This window comes from Chironomus tepperi, unplaced genomic scaffold (assembly GCF_022539635.2).
Source record: "Chironomus tepperi strain 1889 unplaced genomic scaffold, CSIRO-AGI_Ctep_v1 contig_456, whole genome shotgun sequence".
In the NCBI taxonomy this organism is placed as follows: domain Eukaryota; kingdom Metazoa; phylum Arthropoda; class Insecta; order Diptera; family Chironomidae; genus Chironomus; species Chironomus tepperi.
The window spans coordinates 627,830-652,831 of NW_027226578.1; the positions used below are offsets into that span (position 1 = coordinate 627,830).

At 32.6% G+C, this 25,002-nt stretch overlaps 1 protein-coding gene across 3 annotated transcripts; it reads right to left on the reverse strand.

The window, feature by feature from the left end:
• Window positions 1-1,305: 1,305 nt before the first annotated feature.
• Window positions 1,306-24,351, reverse strand: LOC139098991 (hexokinase type 2-like). Of its 3 annotated transcripts, none has more exons than XM_070651382.1 (8): window positions 23,957-24,351; window positions 6,078-6,240; window positions 5,828-6,012; window positions 5,589-5,762; window positions 4,253-4,352; window positions 3,905-4,097; window positions 3,433-3,772; window positions 1,306-3,367 (listed from the first exon to the last, which is right to left on the reverse strand). In XM_070651382.1, the coding sequence occupies exons 1-8, from the start codon at window positions 23,981-23,983 to the stop codon at window positions 3,194-3,196; spliced, it is 1,356 nt and encodes a 451-aa protein (XP_070507483.1). In that variant the 5' UTR covers window positions 23,984-24,351; the 3' UTR covers window positions 1,306-3,193. The 3 variants fall into 3 exon arrangements, with proteins under 3 accessions (XP_070507483.1, XP_070507481.1, XP_070507482.1); XM_070651380.1 differs by lacking the exon at window positions 23,957-24,351 and adding an exon at window positions 12,229-12,690; XM_070651381.1 differs by lacking the exon at window positions 23,957-24,351 and adding an exon at window positions 6,529-6,685.
• Window positions 24,352-25,002: the final 651 nt, after the last annotated feature.

Consider the following 25,002-nt stretch of genomic DNA (forward strand, 5'->3'; position numbering starts at 1 on the left):
GTTATGTGAAGAAAAACTTTAAATTTCTTCAAAAATTAATTAATTAATTTTCTAAACTCATAAAAGTCAATTATCATAGATTTATGTATAGGTATTTTTATTAAAAATTATATTCATATTTTTATTTTTCATACTCAAAGCAATTTCCTTAAAAAATAAAGAAAAAGAAAAGGAGACAACACTTTTTGAGGGCATTCCATTCATCTCCAATTAAGATATTCGCGAAAGTCCATATGAATCATCAATTAAATGTAATTTCACACATTTATTGGAGATGAAAGGATGTTTTGGTATTATTTCATACGTGAGATAATCCTATTGTGTTTGCATTGTGTCTGGTTCAGAGTTGGATTATGGAATGTGAATTGATTGAGACAAATTTGAATTTTTAACGTATTTTTGAGATTTAAAATTTAACGAACTTTTAAGATTTGAATTGTAATGAACTTTAGAAATTTAACGTATTCTTGACATTTGAATTTCAAAAAGTTAATTTCGTTAAACCTCGTCAATTTCCTTTCCTACAAACCTCAATATACAGTTGATAGCAATCATTAGCAATAGCTTCATAGGTGGGTACAGTAAAATAGACATCCAGTTCGCAAGAATTGCAATTAAAAATGAGCTGAAACTTTCAATCTTCCTAACTATATTGTCGTCCAATAAACCAACTCCTCAGACCAAACGACGTGACTGTGTGTGGGATGAATTATGCATTAATTTATTGTGTTTTCATCAATTTTTTTATATAGTAAAAAATCTTTATCTGTGAATAATAAAAGTTTATATCTATTTTTATTTAAATTTTCTTCATGACTACCTCAACGTGTGGATTATTTCTATGGCTTTCTTATTATCTTCATTATATTTGTTGCTGCTATGCACAAAAACAATATCAATCAACAGAAGAGAAATGACTATAAAACTAGACATGAGCTGCGAATTCCAAAATAATAATAATATACATCATATGCAGGATTATGTATGTACAGACAGAAATTTAGCATCAAATTATGACTAACTACATATAAGGAAGTCTACAGTAATAATAATAATTATATTCGTTTTATATGGTAAATATCATAAATCAGCTTGATTGATGCCTCAAAATTGACATCCATCCCTAATTCCGCGATATGTCAAGTAAAGTTTTAGTTCTGTTGCAGGATGGATATCAATATTGAGGACATAATCAATAAGAATGCTGAAAGGTTTATGATGTTAATGGAACTAGAGGATGGACTGCATTCAAACTGTAACAACAAATTTTGCTAGGAACTTTAAGTATTGAATGAGAATTTGAGATTGATTAGAAATTAGTCAACTTTATTCTACTTCCAAAAACATCAAAAAGTCTCTCATTGTTTCTTTTGTGAATACCTTAAAACTTAATAAATAGTACAAATTTATTATATGAAAATTGTGGATGTCCATTGGATAAACTTCCATAATCCATACCTTAAATTACAAGCTTTCAATTACCAGCCATTCCCAAATGGACATCCACAACTTCCAGTGGATCATTAAACTAAAATTAATCTTTCCAATTCAAAGCTAGCACAAAATAAGATGGAAAAAAAGTCAACAAAATCATTAAAATTATTATAATTGATCCAGTCTACGAGAGCAACAACATTTTTTTGTATCCCTTTCGGATCTTGCCTGTATACATCCTTTTTTAAATCATTTTTACATAAAACGATTGTGGTTTTACAATAAATTACAAATTAAAGAAATTTTAGCAACTTTATCTCTCTCAATTCAGTTTTAAGTAACTTAACTATCACTTCTTCTCACTTTTATGCTGTGTATTTTTGATTCGTTTCATTTGATTCTGGTGAATTGGAGCTTAAGTCGACTAGGGTTTTGTCAAGTTGACTCAAGTCGACTTCGAGATGCTCTTTTGGAGCTGGATTCAATGATATTCATTCAAATCCATCAACAATCACTTCCAATTCACATTTATATCCCAAAATTGACAAAAATGTAAATTATACAAAGCACCCAAAAAGTTCAAATTTTTCCATTTCAGTTCCAATTCTCATAAATACTCTTTTCGTTGAGTCTGCAGGCATTTACTGCAGATATATTAACTCAGTGTTCCTTGATAAGAGACTGAGATAACAAGCATATAGGGGAGGTTAAATAAATAATAATTCGTTGGATTTTTCAACAAAAACTTTCTATTGAGCTTTATATATAGGAACAGTAAAATTAAAATATATATAATAATAACATAATATTGTACATAAAAAAGGTTTTTAAAGTCTGACGGCAAAATGGCATCAATTCAATTAAAACTGTATTTTGTTTTGCAGGCATTAAGAATGTCCATAAATGTGAAAAAAAAGTTCTCAGTTAATTGAAAAGGTCCATTAAGCAGTTCACAAACTAAAAATCATGAATTAAAAGGTAACGAGAACTAAAACACGACCAGAATGGCAACATTTTTGAAACAAAAACAGCACACAATCAATATGAGAACAACAGATTAAAAATAGAAGTATTTCACTTTCCTAGCAACTAAACCTTAATTAACGTCTTAGAATTGAAATTATACATATACAAAATAATAAAAAAAGAATCTGATTTGTTTTCCTTTCTAATCCTGCCATATACGATGAATTTTTCTTTTTTTCTAGTTGGCAATGAGCCGATATTGATATTGCTTGTTTGCCAGGAAATGAGAGATTATCTAATTATAATTATTATTTATATTATTGATATTCTTATTGTTGTCTAATTGAAGGTATGTTCTATGTACGAAAAAAGCACAGAGAAATAAATAATTTTTTTTTTCATTTTAGGCAAATTTAGCGAATGGCTTTCCGAGCAGCACATGATCTATTGCTCGGCCTATCAATTATTACAGCTCCCTTGATTTCCTTCCAAAAAAAATAAAGCCTTTTTCGCTTATAACTTTAAACTAGATACAGAACACAGCGGAATTATGTCAAGGAACTGTGTCAATGACGGACGATATTCATGTACAAACCGTGTATTCTGGCTTTACAAAACTAAAACACTTCTTAACAATTAAAAAAACTATTTTTTTTTGTGTGACTTCTCTCTCCGGTTGATAAAATATTGAGAATGTCCCGCGTTCAGTTCCTGTTTACATCCCATTGCATCATTTTTTTTTGTTTGTTTGTTTTGCACGATTAACATTGAATTGAAATTGATTTAAACTTATTTATTGTGCATCTCGTGATGCTACGGCGGCAACAAGTGCAGCTCCGCGACCTGAACCGTCCTCTGACAGCATAATATCGAATGAAATGTGATCGTGTACGAGTGTACGGATTTTTTCCATCATTAAGTCGTGGAATCTAGGGTGGAAGCGATATACTGAACCATCAACACCAACCTGAACAGAATTAAAGGACAAATTAGTCAAAAAATATTTAATAATTGAGTTCCAGTCAATCTTACTGTTACACTTGGCTCGTCCATTTTGTTAATTAGTGTAGCAATACCAGCAGAAGATAAATGAGCAGCTCGACTTGAAATGCACTCACAGATAAACCTAACATTTGCACAATCTTCGTCTGTGGCGTGGAAGATTCCAATTTCCTCAAGTACATCATAACAATTGAAATATGATCCTGGTCTATCACCCTCGATTTCAGAAACGTATTTTGTGAAGAATTGATATCGCTTAAAGAGCAAATCTGATCCTTGACCTCCGAATAACAGTCCAGCTTTTGTAAATTTCACAAGTGCAAGTCTCACTAATTCACCCATGTACATTCCTGATATCATCTTCTCTACACTAAAATGGGAAATTCATTTCGTTACTTATAACGTTTTTCTAGGATTTAAATTTTAACGGTTTTCTCAAATTCAAATTTGAGTTTAAATTCAAAATTCAAAAATCCGTTAAACACTTATTGAGGATACTCACGTTTGTTTGCCCTTATTTATGCTAAACTCGTCCATTTCACGATCATATTCTGTTCGGATGAAATCAAGTGCACCATTATCACCAAAAGCACCCCACTCTGTATTAATCAAGACATGTGTTTTGCCATTATCTGGACCATCGTACATTTCTGCATTCTCAACGCGTTCTACATAACAAGCATTACTTCCAGTACCTAAAGAAATTGTAATTATAGCATTAGAATCTGTTGAAAACATTGTAAATTCTTTACAAAATGTCTCAGTCAATTAATTTTCAAGTCATGCTAATTTTATCAATTTTCTACTATATTTAATAATATCAAGGAGGATATAAAAGATATTTCATTACCGACAATAACTCCAATTCTACAATCATGATTCTTCCAACCACAAGACATCAGTGTTCCTGTTGTGTCATTCAATACTGCACAAATTTGAATTTGTACATCCTTTTTTTATGTTGATAATTCATTTATCGTTGAGTTTCATTCAATTAATATTACGATAATTAATAAAAATTTTGTCAAGATGCAAGAGTTCAGTTGTTGTGACGTAATTTTATGTGTAAAGTGATGAAGTGTAAATTATAATTGAATTGTGTATGTGAAAAGAGAAGGAAATAGAGAAATAAAAATCATAAATAAAAGTAAATTAACTTATATTAAGGTGTATAATTGCGCATTGCCCACAAAGTTCAAGTTGAATGAAATCAAAAATTTAACGGCTAAATTATTTTTGAAAATTAACGGCCGAAAAAAAATTTGAATTTGTGGAAAATGCGCTTAAAATTTTTCAATGCTGTTAGTGATTTTCAAACAAAAATAAAATGTTAATGTTTTTCTGTAATGTTATGTGTTATGTAAAACATTCAAGCGGTCAAAAACATTGAGCATGCAACATTGTGATGTTATTTTCTAAACAAAACATTGATCCATAATGAAAATAATTGAATTTCGTGAAAGAATTTGCTGATTTTAATAATTTAAAGTTCACTGACTATTCTTAGAATAATATTTGTGCATTCCAATTAGTAGAAAAAATTACAAAATACAAAGAATATGACGACATAAGACAGTAAGTTAGTAGAAAATGAATTGACTGAATTTTTATCTAATAGCAAGTTCCTTTTATGATTTTTAGCTTACCAATAATAACACCAATTTTGCAATTAAGATTTTTGTGCGCACAGGACATGAGAGTTCCCGTTGAATCATTTAGCACTGCCATTACCGCTATTTCTATGTCCTGATTTTTGTACGTCACACACATGATTTGATGTTATGATAATAGCAAAAAGCGCAAAAATGGTACAAAAATTGACAGTTTAAATGGGAAGAGATGTTAGTGAAAGCCAATAGTTACAGAATCAAACTCAAATTGGAGTCGCAAAATTTAACGTATTTTTAGGATTTAAAATTTATCACAGACAATTTCAAATTCAAAAAATACGCTAAAAACGTCCAATTTGAGAAAAATGAAATTTAGAGTAATTTTGATCCCCAAATGCCGAAAATGAACACAAAATGGTTAAAATAATAAGAACAACCCCACAAAAAATAAGCTTTAAAGTACGCAGATACAAACAAAACCTCTACAATCAAAAAAGTTATTAGCAAATTATGGAACAAAAAATGAATTAAGAATCCCAAAAAAAATAATAAGAAAGTCCACAAATCAATACTCACTCCTCGTCTTTTGAGCGCTTCCTCCAATAACTCAACAACATCATGATCAACAACACCTTCGCAGTTAAAACCTTTAGTCCATCTTATTAAAAATCCCTTTGTTAAGCCTAATTGTTTCAGTGGGAAAGAAAAGGTGAAACCTAATGGCAGTCGCTCATTTTGAAGTTTGTGTTCCTAAAAATAATGTCATTGAATTGATTTACTTCCTCTCGACATTGAATTAAATTAGCAATAATTACCTTGATGAAATTGGCCAAACACTCAGCAATGTGATCAAAGAGTTGTGTACCTGAACCAAGCATAATACTTTGTGGGATTGCATAAATCTTTGACTGCATTTCAAAATCACCGTCGCCCTTGAGGTGAATGAGAAGGACGCGGAAGTTAGTTCCTCCTAAATCTAAAGCAAGGAATTTACCGCGCTCTATAGGAATAGAAGTAAATAAGTTGGTAAACATGTTTACAGTCATGAATGTTTATTGGATATACCTTTTCCATTTGGCAGATCTTGCACGTATGTGACAAAACATTTGATGTCAGCTTTAGCGTGTGTTTCCTTCTTGAGACCGAGCTGGATCTCTTTCAGGAATCTGGCCATGATCTCATTTATCTTCTTGTCATCCAGAATCAATTCCTGACATGCTTCGCGGATCTAAAAATAATTAAAGGAATGTCATAAATAAGGTCGATGACTCAAAATTTGTTATTTTGCTCTCAAAATGTACAAGATGCTATTCACAATCTCATATTAGACAGATTCTTTGAAGAGTAACATTTGTGCCTTAAAATCATCAATCTGTGCGATGATTCACGTTTGCCAAAAAGCTTATTTTTGAGACACAATTTAATTACTTTACTTTAGTTTTTCTTTTTGGGTATTTTTAGAATTGATTCTAAATCGATCAATCACTTGACTAATAACTAAATGCATTAATGTCACCTGTGCAGTCGATGAAAGATCACTAGTTAGTTGCGACATCTAAACAATTTGCTTTCTTCTTAATTATTTATTTTTTTATGAAAATTACGAACACTTTTATTTTGCTGCCGATCAGTCCGATTTTTCTGTTAAAACTGAATATTATATATTCTTTTCTCTGCGTTAATTCCAATATGTTTTTCACGAAAAAAAAATCAAAATTTTCTTTTTAGGGTAAATGACTTAATTCTCGTGCTATTTTCGTACAATTAAGAAAATGTTTGTTTTATGACGTAAAACTGTATTTTAACAACATATATTATTATTCTTATAGTAAAGCTTAATAACCTAATCAGATTCTACACTATTATGATCACTTAAAAGCTAGTTTAGATAGTTAAAATAATTAAAAACTTATGACAGAAATTTCCACAAAGATTTTTCCGCCAAATCACAAGAACAAAAGAAAGTAAACATTGCGGATTTTTGTGGTTTTTGTTATGAAATCATGCCTGTTTATAATTTAATTCAATGTATTCTTAATATTAGAGTAAGATAAATTGATCTTTATCATCAGATTCTCTATATTTAAGGAGAAATCTTTAATTTTGTTATTTTACGGCTGAGCATCAATCAATAATCAGTTCAGCCTTGAAAATTCAAATAATTTTTGACCGTTTAAAATTCAAATTTTAACCGTTACAAAAAATTCCGGTCAAAAATCAAATTTTCCGTCCTAAAAACTCTTGTTGATATTATTCTTATGCATACTAAGCCAGATGATGATAATTAATTTGTGTAGCCACAAGTCACATGCTTGAGAGAAGATGAAAAACATCAGTAGTTGTTTGTGATGAATTTTAAAAATTTTGCGTGTTAATAATGTCTCGTGTTTTTCATCTTGACGTCACATTTCATTGATTGTATGCGATAGAAAGGAAAGATTAATCTACATTTAGCCATAAAAATTAAGTGGAATTATTCGTTCGCACGTAATATTTTTTTGTGATTTTCTCGCTGTGAGAAATTAGCGCTGAGCTAAAGACGTTCATTAGACATGATGAAATTGATCTTGAGATATGTCAAGTGATATTATGGCTGATAAGGCTGTCATTTGTAATACAAATCATTTCTACTGGTGAAAATCAGTCTTGGGAATTGTATTCAAGGCTAATTTTGGGATTGTCGGCATTGCGATTCGCACTGAGCATCTTGTACTCAAAAATTGCAGCACAATGCTCCAGTTACCTCACTCGGTCATAAATGACTCACCCCTTATCTTAATCAAACATATCACAGACAAACGATAAAAACAGAATTTGCGTCAAATCACACTCTTATGCCGTATATGCTTATCATATGGCTTGTGTCGGCTTGCGAACAATTTACACGTTTTGTAACTTTTTTATCCATTAGCACAATTTGCATTAAACATTTAATTATATCATTAAATTTATTCAATATTATTGGAAATCCTCAACAACTTTTTAAAAAATTTATTGATGTCTAATACCGGTGTCACTGACATCTTACATGATAAAACTATTTGTACTTGATATTAGCAGTATTGATACTTTTTCTATGGTGCCGTAAAATATTTTGTATTATAAACAAGTTTGTCGCTAGACTAAGCAGGTATGAAGAATGCTTGGGGGGTCGCTCATAAGTGATGTTAATTAAAGAATTAATGTCATGTAAATTGCTTTTGTCAATTAACGATTTTCAAAAATTCAAAATTTTTAACGGTTTTCAAAAATTTAAATTTTTTACCAGGTTTTAGGGCTGATTTCTTCAAAAAAAACTGCATAGTCCACGATCCAGTCATAGACTCAAACATATCAAACTGAACATAACTGGACATAACAAGCATACAATTCCCGTCACAAAATATTGAGGTTTTTATTCATTGATCAAAGGTTAATGAAAAATACCAAAATAAAGAAAATATTGCTTGTTACTACGATTAAATAAAAATGCAATATGATCGAAAACATTTAAGTTTATGCATGTAAGTAAGCCGATCGGACTTTGTACGACAACAAGTTCTTTTTTTTTCCTAGAAAAATCGTCAACACAAAAAAATTATTTGTTTCTTGATTATCAGCAAAAGAATTTGAGGAACAAGCCACATGCGCAGATTTTTTTTTGTTATACACATGACTATGACAGTTCTATTATTGTGGGGGCATGTCCGTTTACAACTGTTGCCACATGATAAGGCATAGTAAATAATGATTATATTTAATCCAGATTCTCTTTGTAACTAGTTTTTCTCTCTCTTTAATTTAAGACATACAAGTGATGTGCTACATGTGAGGCACAAATGAAGGCCAAACTAATTTTTGCTACGAGATAAAATGGAAACTAGTGAAGCTTTACAATGACTGTGTAGAGAGATTATTATTTTTTTTTAATGAATGACGTGATGAATTTCGCAAGTATAGCTGTAAAGTAAATGCACAGACATGAAATTTAATTTTTTTTTAATGCGCAAGCCTCAAAGAAATTTCGAAGAAAAGGAATCATTTATGAATGAAATTGTTTTCCCTATAAAATTGCACGGCATCGTCTGTAAGGCTGTCTGTATTTTATTTACTGTTTATATTTTATTTAGACATATGGTCCACAAGTTTAAAGTGATAAGACATCAACAGACACTTGTTCTACTTATTATCATTTCTTAAATATTTTGTTTTGTCTCAAATACAAAAACACGAGGTGTGTCCGGCCAAATGACTTCTTTTCATCATTGACGTATGATTTTTGACCCATTTTCTTTCTATCCTCAATCACATGCGCTACGTCAATATCAAATGATCATCCACGCGAAATTCTCAGGAAAAAAGATACACAAACTTGTTTTTCTCTTAATGGTCTTAAGTCTATTTATATTTGTGCGATAAATTTACATTAGATAAAGTCTGCTGCTAGTCATTGAGCAGTTAATGCGCATTTTTGCAACTTACTATGAAATTTACAATTTAACGGCTATTTGAAATTCAAAATTTTAACTGCTTTTTATTTTTTGAAATTTTAGTTTCAAAATTTTAATTAATCATCTTTAAGAGTTTTAAGCAACAGTTTTAAGCTTCAAGACCTATCGGTAAGCTAGTAATTCGATCAGATAAGTGATGGGTAACTGGAAATATCATGAATATAACTGATTATATGCAGAGAACTGCCAAAAAACACAAACTCTTCAATCACTACTTGGATCAAAATGAATCAATAAGCACCATTTACTTCAAAATTAAGCTACAAATGAGAAAGAGCCATTACGGTACAGACATAGTCTTACTATGTATTACTATTAGCATTATAAAACACAAATTTTTAGTTGTTTCCTCAGTTGGTTTTTACGTATTACGCAAAAACAACAAATTTCATTATAACAGCTATAGACATAGCCATTGCATTTGACTAGATTTGGTCGACTTGAGCTCAATATACCGACCAAAACAGAGCTTTTACTTTGGAAGTAATCGAGAACTAAGTATTTTAATGCAAAAAAAAAAGAAAAAAAAAAAATCGTGACTTTTCCTTCTCATTGGAGGTCATTCATACAAGGGCATTTGACGTAGAAGCAAAAAATAAATTTTTAAAGCACACAGAATGAACAAAAATAATTATTTTTAATATTTTTCATCAGCCGGACGAGATTCTTCTTGAATTTTTAATCTCTTTTATTCTTGTCATTGCCAGTCGTGCCTCTTTTTTCACTACGTCGAATCAAACTTCACTTTGATTGGCTTATTTTCTTAGGCACGACTGTCATATTTACACATACATACAGTTATAAACTTTTGAGTCGCACATTATATATTTGCATGCTGAATCTTCATATGAATAAGTTCATTTCTCTATGTCCAGTGATGGGCAATCTGTGTGCTATGGCATACCTTGTTGGTACACCTAGATTGAAACCGCAAAAGGCATGCAGTTCATGACATTTCCAATAATTTCAGCATCAAATTAGTGTGCCGCAGCACACAGGTTGTCTACCGCTGCCTTATCTACACATAAACACATTGAGGAATGACACAAAAATTAAATTTGCATAAATGTTCATCTATAAGCGTCTTGCCAAATAACAAATCATGTATAGCTTGTGGTCTTGAAGCTGAACAGAAAAGGAGGCAATTGAACTCGTCACACGCAAAATAAAAATTCTCAGCAAATATCGTACACGTGTCATAGATATGCCCTCTGCAGTAAATTTGCCAAAAACACAATCTGAATGCGACCGACGACAAGCATGTATATGTAGTTGTGCGTTTCCCGTTTTAGGAAGGAAATTTCCACGCGATTCTCCACAATTTTTCATGTGAAAAGCAGGCATAAGAAGAAGATAATTTTCTCTTCATTGTGGATGTCCAAAAAAAACTGTGTATTTGTGTACGTGCTACTAACACATACGGCAGTCTACAACATTGCCCTAAAATGAAAATGGAAAAAAGGCATCGATCGATTCATACTTGCATGACATTCAAAAGGAACAAACACAGAATTTTTTTCACTTCTTCTTCTTGGACGACTTTTCTGTTTCTGACGTAATATTCAGGTATATATCGGTGATTAAACTTTCAATTTCAAGCTGTAATTGGAAGCTCGATTGTACCAATTAATATGAAATGTCGGCAAACTGGTTTTACATCAGTCAGTCCGTAATTCATTTGTATCACACATGTCTTTTGGCTTGTATATATTTGCAATCAGCACCATTGGAACTCTTTTTTTTAATCGGAATATAAACATTAAAATCTGCGAAATTTGAGGCATTTGTTTTTGTGTCGTGACGAACTTGAGCGTAAAGATCAACTTGCAATAGAAATTTTATGTTGGAATTAGGAAATAATGGAATGGATTTTGAGTCAGAAGGAATTGGATTGAAGGTTATGTAGAGGATTTAGGTCAAATCTACCCTAACAGGCATAGAGACCGCTTTTAGGTACCGTAGTGGTCTTTCTGTACCATAATAGCATTCTGATTGCAAGTTTGGGCTATGGGGAACCATTGACAGGTCTGTATGGAAGGTTATATAGAGCCTTTAGGTTACATCTATGCTTCACACTTGAAAGCTCTTAGGAACAGGAACAATAACATTGATTTTGGAACATGAGTTCGAATCCTAATTCAAAAGCTAATATGAATTTTTGGGATTTGAACCTTCGACATCCAATTAAATACAGCCCAAGAATTCATTTCCTTCACCTGAGAGTTCACCATGACTGCAGACCTGCACTTTAGAACAAACTCTAGTTAGATGTCAATGACACTAGTCTTATCAGACTTCTACCTAAGCTTGGCTATTCATGATAGACATTTCAAACCATTCACAAGTATTACACTGTTAAGATCCCGATAAACACATTAAAGGGCAGCTAGGGCACCGCTGCGTCACAGTCTTAACCCCAAAGTTACCTTGACGGCTTCATGTAGTCAACTTTCTACCCATTTTTAAAGAGAAAATTGCATTTCACCACATTGTACTGCCAAGAGACTTGTTCTAATTGCTCCCCATATCTCCAGCAATAACATTAAAAAGTCACTTTGTAATAATTATTCGACTATAAAAAAACAACACAGTCAAATGAAAATTTATAAATAGAGTCATAGAAACTAGAGTCATAGAATATTAATGAGATTATGGTTCACATATCCAGTATCAGTAATCCAGTTTTTTGAGAATTTTCTGGAATTAATATTTGCGCGTATACTTACTTGATCTGTGTTACTCCGCTCGCCTATTATCAGATCCTTAACATTCTTTATCAAATCCATCAGGAGATAACTTAAGGTGAGAATTTTGACTAACTTTTATGACAACAACAACACAAAATTGTATATTCGGTGGGAAGTTGCGCAAAACTTGCGACTTTTAATGACTCTATACTCAAAAGATATTCTTATTTATCAGCACGTGCAAGGGAGAGACTTTTTTTTCACTTTCTATTGCACTGTTATTACGTCACTTGATTCCTTTTGGCTTTTTTGAGACACCAACGCACCAAAAAAAATTTATTTATACTTTCTAAATTCACTTTTATAGCAATGACCGTCCTTGTCAACGTTTAGCAGTAACAGTCAAAAAAAAAATCGATTTCCTATCATGAAATGTTGAATATTTCCAAATAACTTAAAATGACTGCCTTCACACAATTTATTAAGTACGTGGTAGATTATGTAAAAAGGTCTTTTTTTTATGCGTTTGATTTAAAATTGAAAAATAAAAATAACTAACTTTTAAGTTTTGGTTAAAATAAATTTTTAAATTTTTTTTTCTGTATGTTTTTGAGACTATAAGGAACCGTCTTACAAAACGATTAAAACTTTACTAAATCCAAAAATAAAAATTCTATAGTTGAAATACATTCGATATAGGATAGTGTGTGTGAGAAATTGTGTAAATATAAGATAATATTATGACTGTATGCGTGTGGCAGTGCTCTCTTGGGGTCATACTGTAGTTCCATCACGTGCGTCATACTTATGTCTAATTTTCAAAATTCATCATTTTTTGACAATTTTCAAGATTTTTGAGATTTTTAAAATTCCATAAATAATGACTTGATGACGTCACTGACGTATATACTCCAATACTACCAAGCCGCTCTCTCGCGGAAAAATCGAAGCAGAGAAGAAAATCGAGGGGAATTTCATTCAAGGGCAAATTAAGGACAAAATAAGACAGCGAAAGTTTGTAATACAAATAATATTTTCATTCATAATTTGTGCCTGATTTTTAGTTACTATTTAAGTCTGACTATGTCTAATTCGTAACTCCAATTAGACATTTCATTAAACTTTCATTTCATGTCATCATATCAATTCTCCTTTAGTCGAAGAGAATCATCATCATTCGGTCGTGAGTATACATACTCACACACACACAGCTTTATGTGAGGCTCTGTGTAAATTTCACTTCATTCAGCAGTCTAGACCGACACACCTCTAAAAATCTTATAGTATGACGTCATTGTTACGATGTACAGTATAAAAACTGATTTTGTTGTTATATGTTTGTGTGTATTGAGTGTGGCAAGTCTTGGCCTTCTTTTATTATGCTTTATGATTGCTTTCCTTCCGAAACATTTGGATACATAAATTATTATTGTGTGTAATTGGGATTGTTTGGAAGTTACGTCGAATGAGGAAGTTTTTGGTTATTTGGAACAACTTTTATGGACATCCAGGGGAAGACACTATGTACTTTCATGTAAATTCAATGGGTACAAGCCTTCACTTGAATTCCGTCGTTTGAACTCCACAGAAAAGTGTAGTCCGGAACAGCACTTGGACTCCGACTCCAATATACATAGATTTTCAATATTTCGAGTCCAGACCTGAGCAAGTCAACGTAGTACTGAAGCACCATCAGTGGGGTGTTCAGGAGGAGCGGGGTGGATGGGTTTGTATGTCATGATAATATCAAGATACGGAGGTGCCCCGACGACACCGTGACGACTGTTTATGTTCCATTTTTACGACGAAAAATGAAATCTACCAGATCACTACATTCTGTAGATTTCCCGAACAGATCAGTATGTTTGCTATGGCACTGTTATGGCACCGTATCAGCAGTAAGACGCCAAATTGCCCTAGTGGTACTATGGGTTTCAATCTCAAAAGATACAAGACGTCACTAACAATCAACTCCCAATAAGATACATCTACACAGCAAACAATATCTGGTATTGCATTCGATCATAATCACCGCTATCTCGTGCCTCGAACACCTGAGAAGTTGAAGTCTATTTTTTTCTCATATTTAATTTATAATTGTAAGAAAATATTAAGCATATTGTTATCGGATAGAAACAACAACAACAACAACAGTCAGTAAAAGTGACAGTCGTGTGGCATTACATTCGCGGAAAAAGTATGAGGAAAATTGCTTATTAATAAGTTTTTTTTATTTTCCTTTGTGTTTTTGTTCTGCTCTGCTTTACGTCCTGCAACGTAGAACATTGCTATCAAAGTTCAGCATTTTTGGAATCTATGACAAGAATTCAGCTAATTATTGTAGGAAATTAGATGTTAATTGCAATTCAAAACATTGTTGCTACTGCGGCATTTACTATATTTCTCAGAAATCCAATAAAACCAGCTATTTATGGATTTTAAAAAGTTACATCAGTTCCATTGAGTACGGGGTTACTTAACGCAATTATTCATAATTTGTTCCATGTCTGTCAATGAAAGTTTGCAATCACGTTTCTAGTTTGTAAATCTATAGATATACAAAGTAAGGGGTTGAATGACTTCTATTTAGTCATAGTAAGGTTTAATGAGGAAGAATAGGGTACGAAAATATACTTTTTAAAAATAATAAGTCTAAAATCTTCTCGAATAAATTATGATGTGTCGGATAGATTGTAAATAGGATCGTTACTTACGTTGTATGTGCGTCAAATGATTGACGTTTTATTATATTTTGAGTCGTATTGTAATTAATCATCTTCTTATTGAGATAATTTGTGAATTTATTTGGGATTGTTTGGGGATGTACTGGAAATAACCGAATAAGAACTGAATGTCGACTTGGATTTTAGGTCGATTTTGTTCAGATTCCTCTTTAATTCATGTTAAAGTAGTCGGTCACTAATTAAGTTCATTCTTAGGGAAGAGGAGGACGATGAGGGATGGGTTATGATCCTATGTGGAGCTTAGACTACAACAAAAACCTTTCCATTTGGCTCTGTTGCTGGCATTGCTACCTAGTTTGTACAAATTCTCTGTTGGCACTTTAAGCTGACATTCTTACATTATTGGGGTGAATCAAGTAGCTTTTGACTGACTGTCCCTGCTTGGAATCCGCAAAAATGGTGAATTACAATGTGCCACTGGTATCATTATCATATTCCAGTGATAGGCAACCTATCCACTATGAACTCTATAACGTTTGTAGTTTCCGTCAAGCCTTACCACAAAGGTGTGACTCGAAAAATAAAAGGTTGTCCACCACTACCATATTATTTAGATCTATCAAGCTCTAACAAGTTAAAGACCACCCCTAAAAAATCACTTCCTATACTACAATCTAAAGCATGAGCCAATATTCACAACTTTTTAATCATCTTCAAATATACAAAACAAAAAAATTCTCAAACAAGAAAATTCTTCGCGATTCTTTAAATATCTCATCACATACACAAAAGCAATATAAACTCGTGAGACAAACTGACGAAGTATAAATAAATTATAATATAACCATTCATTGTCAGTATAAAAAAGCGAAAAGACATGTGACTTAAAACTATAAAGTATTTTGCATAATATTCTCAGCTGTATTATAATTTATTCAATATTTTATTAAAGACTGCAATACAGTTTCTATATCAAGTATTGATTTGTACGAATGTTTTTTTGTTTTTGCAGCCGTCACATATATCTTTGGCCTTAACGACTTATTTTTAGATAATCTTAGAATTTTAAATGTTCAGGTTGGAGTACAGGCTTTCGGTATCGCTTGACAAAGAAGTAGAATTTTGAATTAAGAACCGCTTAACATTTTAAAGTAGATGTCCTTGAATTGTTGTCTCTTGTTTTGTGGTTTGGATTGCAGAGTTGGAATCTTAGTGACTTGATGCTTCCGACAAGCATAAAGTATAGACAGAGAGACATTCGGCACTGTGATAGCTGGTTTTAGTTCGTGTGGTAGTATCCTTAGGATGACCAAACAACTCTTGGAAAGAAGCTGTCAATGGAGACAGTATTGCGCTTGGTATTTGAAATTTGCAGACGGAAGTCTGCGATAGAACCAACTTTAGGCGCTATCTGAGAGAGGTTACTAGTAGTGAGGTACCTAGTAGGCTACTGAGTGTAGCGTTACTGATAATACTCTTGCAGTCGACTTACAAGCTGTCTGCTCGAGATTGACCTCAAAAGACTTCATCCCACACAGACAAACTCGACTATATATGACTCGATGCCCAAAATCCCACTCTGCTCCAACCAAAACTGCGTAATAAATATTTTTACTAATTTTTGCCATTTCTGATGAACGTAATGTGTGAATGACCCCTAATACCAACAAAACACTAATTTCTTGTTAGTGTTCCACCAAGCATATTGTTTCTATCAATGTAGCACGTGCATTTGCTCACACATTGCGTTAAAAACTTAAATCAAACCATACCGTTATATAATTATAAAATGACATCACTAAAACTTGTAAATTTTTATGGATGACTTAAAATTTTGTTACTATCTGTAAGTTGATACCTTCAAAAATTATTGAAAAACTAGCTATTAAGCATTTTACGTGAATTTATTAGAAATTATTATTACATTGACTTGCAATGTCAACCTTTTTAGTTTGTTTCTTTCTCCATACAGTATAGAACTAAGTCTTCCGAGAATCAACATATGACAATGAAATCAGATAGTGCTGTTTGAAAATCAAATATGCTGACAAACTGTATATAAAACTAATAAAAAAGCATTATCCAAGTCAAAATGTTAATGACCAGAGGCAACAATAAATGAATTTATTTTGATTTCTTTTTTGACACAAAATCATATAAATCGAATTAATTTTGATAGACGATGAGGGGTGAGTGATGGGGTCAATTGTCATCATCATCACAATATCATCTTAAATTGATTCCATTGCGGCATACAAGTCAATTAAATTAATATTTGATGTCTCAATTTTCGGGTTTGGCTTAATTGAATGAGCACGCATGAATATACTGGATGATTCCAATTGTAATGTGAGTGGAACTTCCATTGTCATAATTCCAAATTTGGCACGCTTTTCATAAATAAATGGCATAAAGACTGATGTGATATGATTCTTAAAATGGATTTACTAAAGTTTTGTATTACAATATAATTAGAACTGCGATAAGTTTTGCTTTTTGCACGGCTGCATGAAGTCATTCCTAGTGCACAAAAATAATAACAATTTACAAAGTTCAGTTTTTTTTAATTGCGAAGTTAAAATACTAAGTTCCAAGAAATCATCACGAAATTACTGTTTGGGAAGTAAATAATCAGAAGACTAAACAGCCTCCATACTTATCAACAGCTGATTGACGCCTTAGTATTCATTATCAAGGGCACAACTATATATTATTTTTCATAATCAAAATTAAAACACTGCGAGCATTCAATTGATGTAATTGACAACTAATTAGACTCTGTATGTTCTCTGCGTTTACAAACAACAAAACTAAACGTCATATCCAGCTATTGACGATACCATTCTAGTTAGTAAACAAATGAGTATATAAACAAGTCGTCGTAAACGGATGATTAAAGTGCATTTTATAGATTATGATCGATTATCAATAAAATATTAATTAATATTGATCCAAAATGTGTATACAGGATGGGGGAGTGTGTTGTTGATATTTATAGTTTAATATTGATAGTACTTCTGTATGGACATAGAAATGGAAATGGGTAGATTACATTTGTCTGTAAATTATGGATTTTCCCACAGAACTGGATGTAGCTCAAGTGAAGTAACAACTTTTTTAATTTAGCAAAATTTTTTTGCTGCAATGGATATTAAAATGTATTAAATGTGCAATGGATGTTAATACTTTGGGATTTTCCCGCAAAGTGTGATGTACTCTATCAGTTGATGTGGTTCAAGTGAGGCAAGTTTCATGTGTGGATTCCCAATATTGGAATAGAAACCGCAATATCTTGAGCTGCTTCAATGTTCATGTCTCTTGATTATAGACTCTAGACTCATCGAGCGGCATATAATAAATGATATTTTGATGCGCTATCCGAACAGTACATGATTGAATAGTGCAGTCGGTCAATGGAATCGTTAGACGCATTTTGGTGTTTTTATGGCGAAACTGCAATCGGGTAGAGTTGCCCTACCGAATGCGAAGTACTGTTAGTGTAAAGTTCGACTCAAATTGAACCTTACAGACTCGAATAAAAATTCTTCCCCGCACAATATAGCCCGAATGGGACTCGAACCCAAGCCTTTCAATTTCCAGTTGCATGTCCCTACCACTGAGTTACCAGGGGTTATTAAGGATCATTACACAAAGCACACTTAAACCTTCTTTCTTTATAAAGTGCTAATTACACAGCTTTTATCTTTATCGACAACAGTATGGCGAGACATCGCAAGCCCACACTTGCTTTTCAATTAATTATGACAAAATACCTCAAAATGTGATAATTGATCCTGTACAAAATAACAAAATAACTTTTTTGTAAATATTTTCAGCACTTTTGTCAACAAATTATTTAGCCAATCGGTGAACTTCATAAACAAGCAAGTGCTTGATGACTCAAAAATTTTTTTGGAACTTGAGAATTTCTAAATAAACAAACCCCATCAACAAGATCAGCTTTGTGTATTTACAAATAGTGTGTGGAAAGTTTTGAATACTTTATAGCCAAAACATGACTTTGTGAGCATTTTAAAGACAAAACGTCCAGACTGTTGATTATTTGTGCAAAAATTTTGCTGTACGATTATGACTACAAGTGTATATTTCTTTTATTGCAATCAATAAACTAGCGATAGATCGTCAATTAAATTGTACATAAAGTTTTAGTGCCATTGTAAATGTATATTGCTGTCTATTGATTGAGCTTTAATGGGATGTATCCGTGCTGTTATCGCCATACATGCTAAAAGGTATTGAATTTGAGATTAATGGAATTGAACTTCTAGAAATCCATGGGTGGCTAGGTGCTGCAACTTGATTTCTGGGGGGAATGACATGGTGCTGTATTAGCAAAGACAAGGCAGTGACTACAAAGCACCATTGTCAATCGGCACATATTGACATGTTGCCGTAATGGTACTGAGGTTGGCTGTTACTTAGTATTGCCGTTTCATTGCCGATAAGGAAGCATTTATGGATGTACCAACATGCAAGATCAGATTTGCATAGTTATTGTATCCAACACCAGCTAATACAAGGAATGGGAGATGTGGGGCTGCAATAATACCTGCTGATTGGGTAAAACGTGTGCATGAAGCTCCTATACTGATCAGGTATGGATGACAAGAGAGAACGTGGGCGAACTAAGAACTCTTGGAAGGATTCTGTCGATAGAGAATATGTTGAACTTAACATAGGACATGGGATATATGAAAGCCAGCTTCAGGCGACATCTATGAGAAGTCAAGCATCAGAATTGATCTGTTCACCCAGCAAAATAAGTCAGTAAAGGTATGGAAACTAAAACAAAATCTAATTGAAATCTTTCCACACCAGTTACTTCAATCTATATTTGTAAACATGATGAAAATTACTCGATCTCAGCAGGACTTGTTATTTTATTTTGATAACCTACATGCCATTTACATAGTCATGCATAGAAAATAAATCACACTAAAAATTTCCATCAACTTGACAATTTCTCGTCACATAAATTTGTGTGGCTGCACTGACGGCATATTTACACACATCAATCTCGTCATTGTGCGTTTATCATATGAAGGCTACATCTCTGACTTTATATTAATGCCGTAAGTGGGCACAATCATCTTTTGTTTTATCATATTAAGCTCTTGTTTCGGGAATTTACTGAATAATAGGGAGTAATTGTCTGTAAACTAAATTAGTGTATGACGGGGACACAAATTTTTGGTCATTGTTCTCAATTTTAGACAATCGGATATGACAAATATTTGTGAAATAGAATTGAATTGAGACAAAATTTCCCTAGCAACAGTCGCGGATTAATATTTTTTGAAAAATCATTTTCTTTTTGACTGTATGCTCTATATTTGAGTCATCAAACTGTATTGGAATGAAGGCATTCTGGCGAATATTTTTTCACACACATGACAAGTCAATGCCAGATCTTTTTCATACATCATATGCAATTTTCATAGACATTGTGCAATCGACTAGCAATTTAAGCCCTTTTTTGTGTAACTTTATTGCATCATGGAATGTACACAATAGAATCATGCCTACACGTGATTAAGCAACAATAGTAAAAAGTGTAAATATTTTTAGAAACAGATGAGATCGGCCAATAAAATTCATTGAAATTCCATCCATCGCATAAACATGGTCATGTTGTTATGTATCGACCTTTTCTATCTAAAAATAACCGAGAAAAACAAACTCTTTTTCTTTCTACATTGGACTTTTTTATCGGGATTTTCACAAATAAACACGTGTGGGACAGAGGTATAGTCAGGAGGCTGACAGTATCTCATCGATGGTGGCATATCACATTTGACATGGTGGCATACCGCATATGACATGGTGGCATACCGCATATGACATGGTGGCATACCACATATGACATGGTGGCATACCACATATGACATGGTGGCATACCACATATGACATGGTGGCATACCACATATGACATGGTGGCATACCACGTATGACATGGTGGTTACCATTGGCAAATCCCTCGTAATGCCCCCTGACTACACCCTCCTTCGCTAGTCTGTAAGCATCTATAATAAAATGTCTTAATCTACAGTCAATATTCAATCATCAATCCTGCCTGCGTGAATGAATCTTCCTTTAAGAAGGTCAAAAACTTTTCATCATATCATTTAAGCTAATCATCAATTGCTCCAGTTTTGTTACATAAAACCTTATAATTTACATTCATTCAATGATTGTCAATGATGAGCTTGTAGTAAACATTGAGTGGCACGAGAAAAAGAAATGAGAGTACTTTATTAGCACCTCGGGAACATGTGCATCAATATTGACATACAAAGACTTTTTAGCACTTTAGATTTTCGACAATGGATTGTTTTGAGTTGTAAACACATTTGGTGGGCTGAAAGATTTAGGTTGGATAGTTGGTGCTTGTGAGAATTAGAATATTCTGGTTTTGATGCTGATTTTGTGGATATTTGGAGATACTTATTTGAACATTTTGACTAATAATGCACAAAAATGGACAATTAGGAACGAATTGACAGATCTAATAGATCCGGCTTTAGACATACTCTCCGATTGGCACGTGGGTGGACTTATGAGGCATAGGGTGGGACCAATGGGGACCCATGTCCATCACAGCCAAGAAACTAAGTAAATAAGTCCCCAAAAATGGACTTTTCATATAGATCAAGTCAATTTCCATTGAATATCCACCCAAACACAGCTGAATCTAGTAAATTGACATAATGTGGGGTTATCGGAAGTAAAAAATCAACAAAAAAATTCCGTCACACACTGCAATTATTCAATTAATTTTCTACCTCATACTTCATAAATCACATTCAATTCTCAGCATTACTAGAGGCAATTTATATACGCATATCTAACTGCACATTTCTCTAAAAATTAATTTAAAATTCAATTCAGCATGCCATGTCATTGAACATTGAACAAATTTATCTTTATAAATTAAGATCTGATCAGTAATGTCATAAAGTAAGTGCAAGTTTTGAAGTAAATAACAAATTTTCAATTCATTTCTACAAATACATAGCATTATTATTTTTTTCATTGTCAGTGAATGTGGCTGGCGTTAGTGATAGTAAATTTTGCAATTTAATTTGTACTTTTCTTTCTATTTTTATTCTATACGTAATAAACTATTAGTTGAAAGGGAATTGAAATAGATTTTGACATTGTAAGTAATGTGAATATAGAAAAAATAAAGCGCCATTGTGACGAATGACAAGAACTGTTTTGAGAATGAGAAGGAATGCAAATTTTAAGTTGCAAGGGATGATGATTTTGATTTAAATGCGGAAGCACAATTGGATCTTTTGAAAGTTTTTGAATTGTTTTTTAAGGAGTCATGTAGTCTTGTCAGGCCCTCAAAAACGGTGAATGCGCATTAAAGTGAACAGACTTAGATGGGCTGGGCATGTTATCAGAACACCTGTGGATGATCCATTGTTAAAGGTATACTTTTTAGATGGCAAGATATCGCACGATAGGTCAAAGAACACATGGAAAGAAGCTGTCGATAGTGTCACAATTGGAATTGGTAATTGGCAAGCGGTAGCCAGCGATAAAGCCAGCTTCAGGAGCCAACTGAGGGAGGCCATGGATCACACTTGATCTGTACGGCCAACGAAGTAAGCAAGTAAGTAGTCTTGTCAAGTCTAGGCTGATAGCTCAAAGAGAGAAATTGAGATTCAAACCCTCTGCCGATCTTAAAATCCTATTCTTAAAATGAATCTTATAAACATATATTCACACAAATCTTATGTCAATGTCATGGTCTAACTACTAAACATAATAAATAGACTATAAAATATTAACACATTTGAATTTTTTTTGTGTCTACATCTAGTTTAAAATTATATCAGCAAACATTTCATTTTGTAAATTTATTGTCAAGCTGTATCAATGTTGTGTTACTATCTGTTTTTGAATTTTAGAGATGGATCTTGATAGTTTGAAAAATTTTCAATTTTAAAGAAGCCGAAATTCCTTTGTTGGAAGAAGGGATTAGAACTGTTAAGGTGTTCAGATAAGACCAGCAACAGAGTCAGATGGAAGGTGTTTTTAGAAACCTAGGCTCCACATCGGAGCATGGATTAGTAAGTAAGTTAAGGTGTTCAGATCCTATCCGACCAGCAACAGAGTCAGATGAGATAGTATACAAATATACGTTTATGTATATATACGTATATGTATACGTATACAGATTTTTCTCCGTTACATATCAAAAGCCGGAGTAACATTGGTTAAACTGTTACAATGTTGTATTCCATATAAAATATTATTAGTAAGTAAAATTTTTGTAACGGTCTTCAAATTTACAACTTTCCTTTAATTTTTAGCATAATTCATAACTTAAGAACTTTTAAATGCTACTAGATGAGAAAACAATGTAAAAACCATTTTAATTTGAGCAGTTAAGATCATTTTTAATAAAATAAATAACGTATATTTTTTGATTTGTCAGTATACGTATATATACGTATATTTGAGTCGTGGCACAAAAAAGTTGCCCACAACTGCTTTAGACCCTTTACGAAAAATTTGGCGGTATACAGTTTGGACAATACTGCTCTAGATGAAGTGTCACACCCCTTTCTCCTTATTTTGACCAGATTCTTCATTTTGCTTGAGTTTCATGAGACAGAAGCCTAAATTTCTTCCAAATGTTTTCTTTCTATAAAATAGTTTTCAAGCCCCTTTGTCATATACTCATCTGTTCCCAAGGGCGTATACCAAGACCGTAATCAGAGAGTAACTTGGGGGTCAGCACTTACTCTTTTTGGTTCTTCAATTCGTTAATTTTTTCGTCAAAAAATTCCAAAATCCATATAGTGTCCTTGGTTCAGATTATCATTTATTTCGAGCATCATAGCAAAATGCTTCACAACAGCAATTTGATTTTAGTTCTAACTATTTTGCCTATGAATTGCTTTGTCATTCAATCCTCCATTAATTGTTGATAACCCATGATAACCCTTACAAACACACCCATTCTGTCTACAAAAATGATCGTCACCTTGACATTTTTCAATCGAGAGTCTTTATCAGCTAGAAAAGTTTGACGTCGCTTTACTTACCCCCTCTGAAACTTGTGCTGTGGACATTTTTTCGCTCTTTATTTTACTGCACTTTAATTAGCTTTTTTTCTCTTATTTTTTTAGAAGAACTTTTTCCTTCTTTAAAGGCACAAAAAGAGATTTTCACTTTATCGTTGCAACTTTTCACAATTATTATGTAAAGGAACTGCTTGCTATGATGCAAGAAACTTTCTTTTTTTCGTCAGAAATTGGAAAACTTTGTGTGCTGCGGTGGAAGTAAAAAGAAGTTCTTTAGATAATCACTTTTTCATGAATATTCCACGACTTATTATAGCTTCTTAACGATCATAAAATGAAGATGATTCTGAATTTTTTTTTTAAATTTCAGCTTGAAAGCGTACGGAACACACGAGAGATTTTGTCAGACTGAAGATGAAAGAAAATAAAAATTCATAGTCGGGGCAGCTTCTTCTCTAATATGTAGAATATATCACAAATACAGTTAAATCAAATCAGCGACAATTTAAATCTTTTTTATATTTGTCTTCAGGTTTTGCGGACAGACGTTAAATTCAGAGACTATGGAATTGTAATATAAATCACACAGCATGCAACTTAATCCAAACTTGACTGAATAGAGACTGATAGATAAAAGTGATGCGTCAAATAGTTTTAATGCAAAATCCGTCAAGCCTGCTTTCAAGCTTATGACTCCCATAAAATAATAATTATCAACACGATATTGTGTATAAATCAAAATTTACAAGCCTGATAAGCAACAATTAAATAAATTATAAAAATTTATCAAACAAGTGAATCAATCTGATGACGTGAGTACGAAAAATCTAGCATGATACTATTGAGAGAAGTAGTGCCATTTGGGAGCTATTTTTCAAAAAAAATTTGTAGTATTGTGTCGCAAAATCATGAGCATGAGATCAACTTTTAAATGTGACAGGAAGAGAAATTTGTCAAACATCTGTAGAGTGATGCGTGTGAAATTTTTGGGTGTTGATTAGAGGATACTGAAGCATCTGACGGTCTCCTAAAGGTGATGAACGCGCTATCTATAGAGCTCTTGTTGT

What these genes read in the sequence shown, in the direction of transcription:
- LOC139098991 (XM_070651380.1), bottom strand. Translation starts at nt 12,288, where the DNA reads ATGGATTTGATAAAGAATGTTAAGGATCTGATAATAGGCGAGCGGAGT. An exon ending in GTTTGGCCAATTTCATCAAG is followed by an intron (nt 5,763 to 5,827) that starts GTAATTATTGCT and finishes CATTATTTTTAG; the next exon opens with GAACACAAACTTCAAAATGA. An exon ending in TGGACGAGCCAAGTGTAACA is followed by an intron (nt 3,368 to 3,432) that starts GTAAGATTGACT and finishes AATTCTGTTCAG; the next exon opens with GTTGGTGTTGATGGTTCAGT.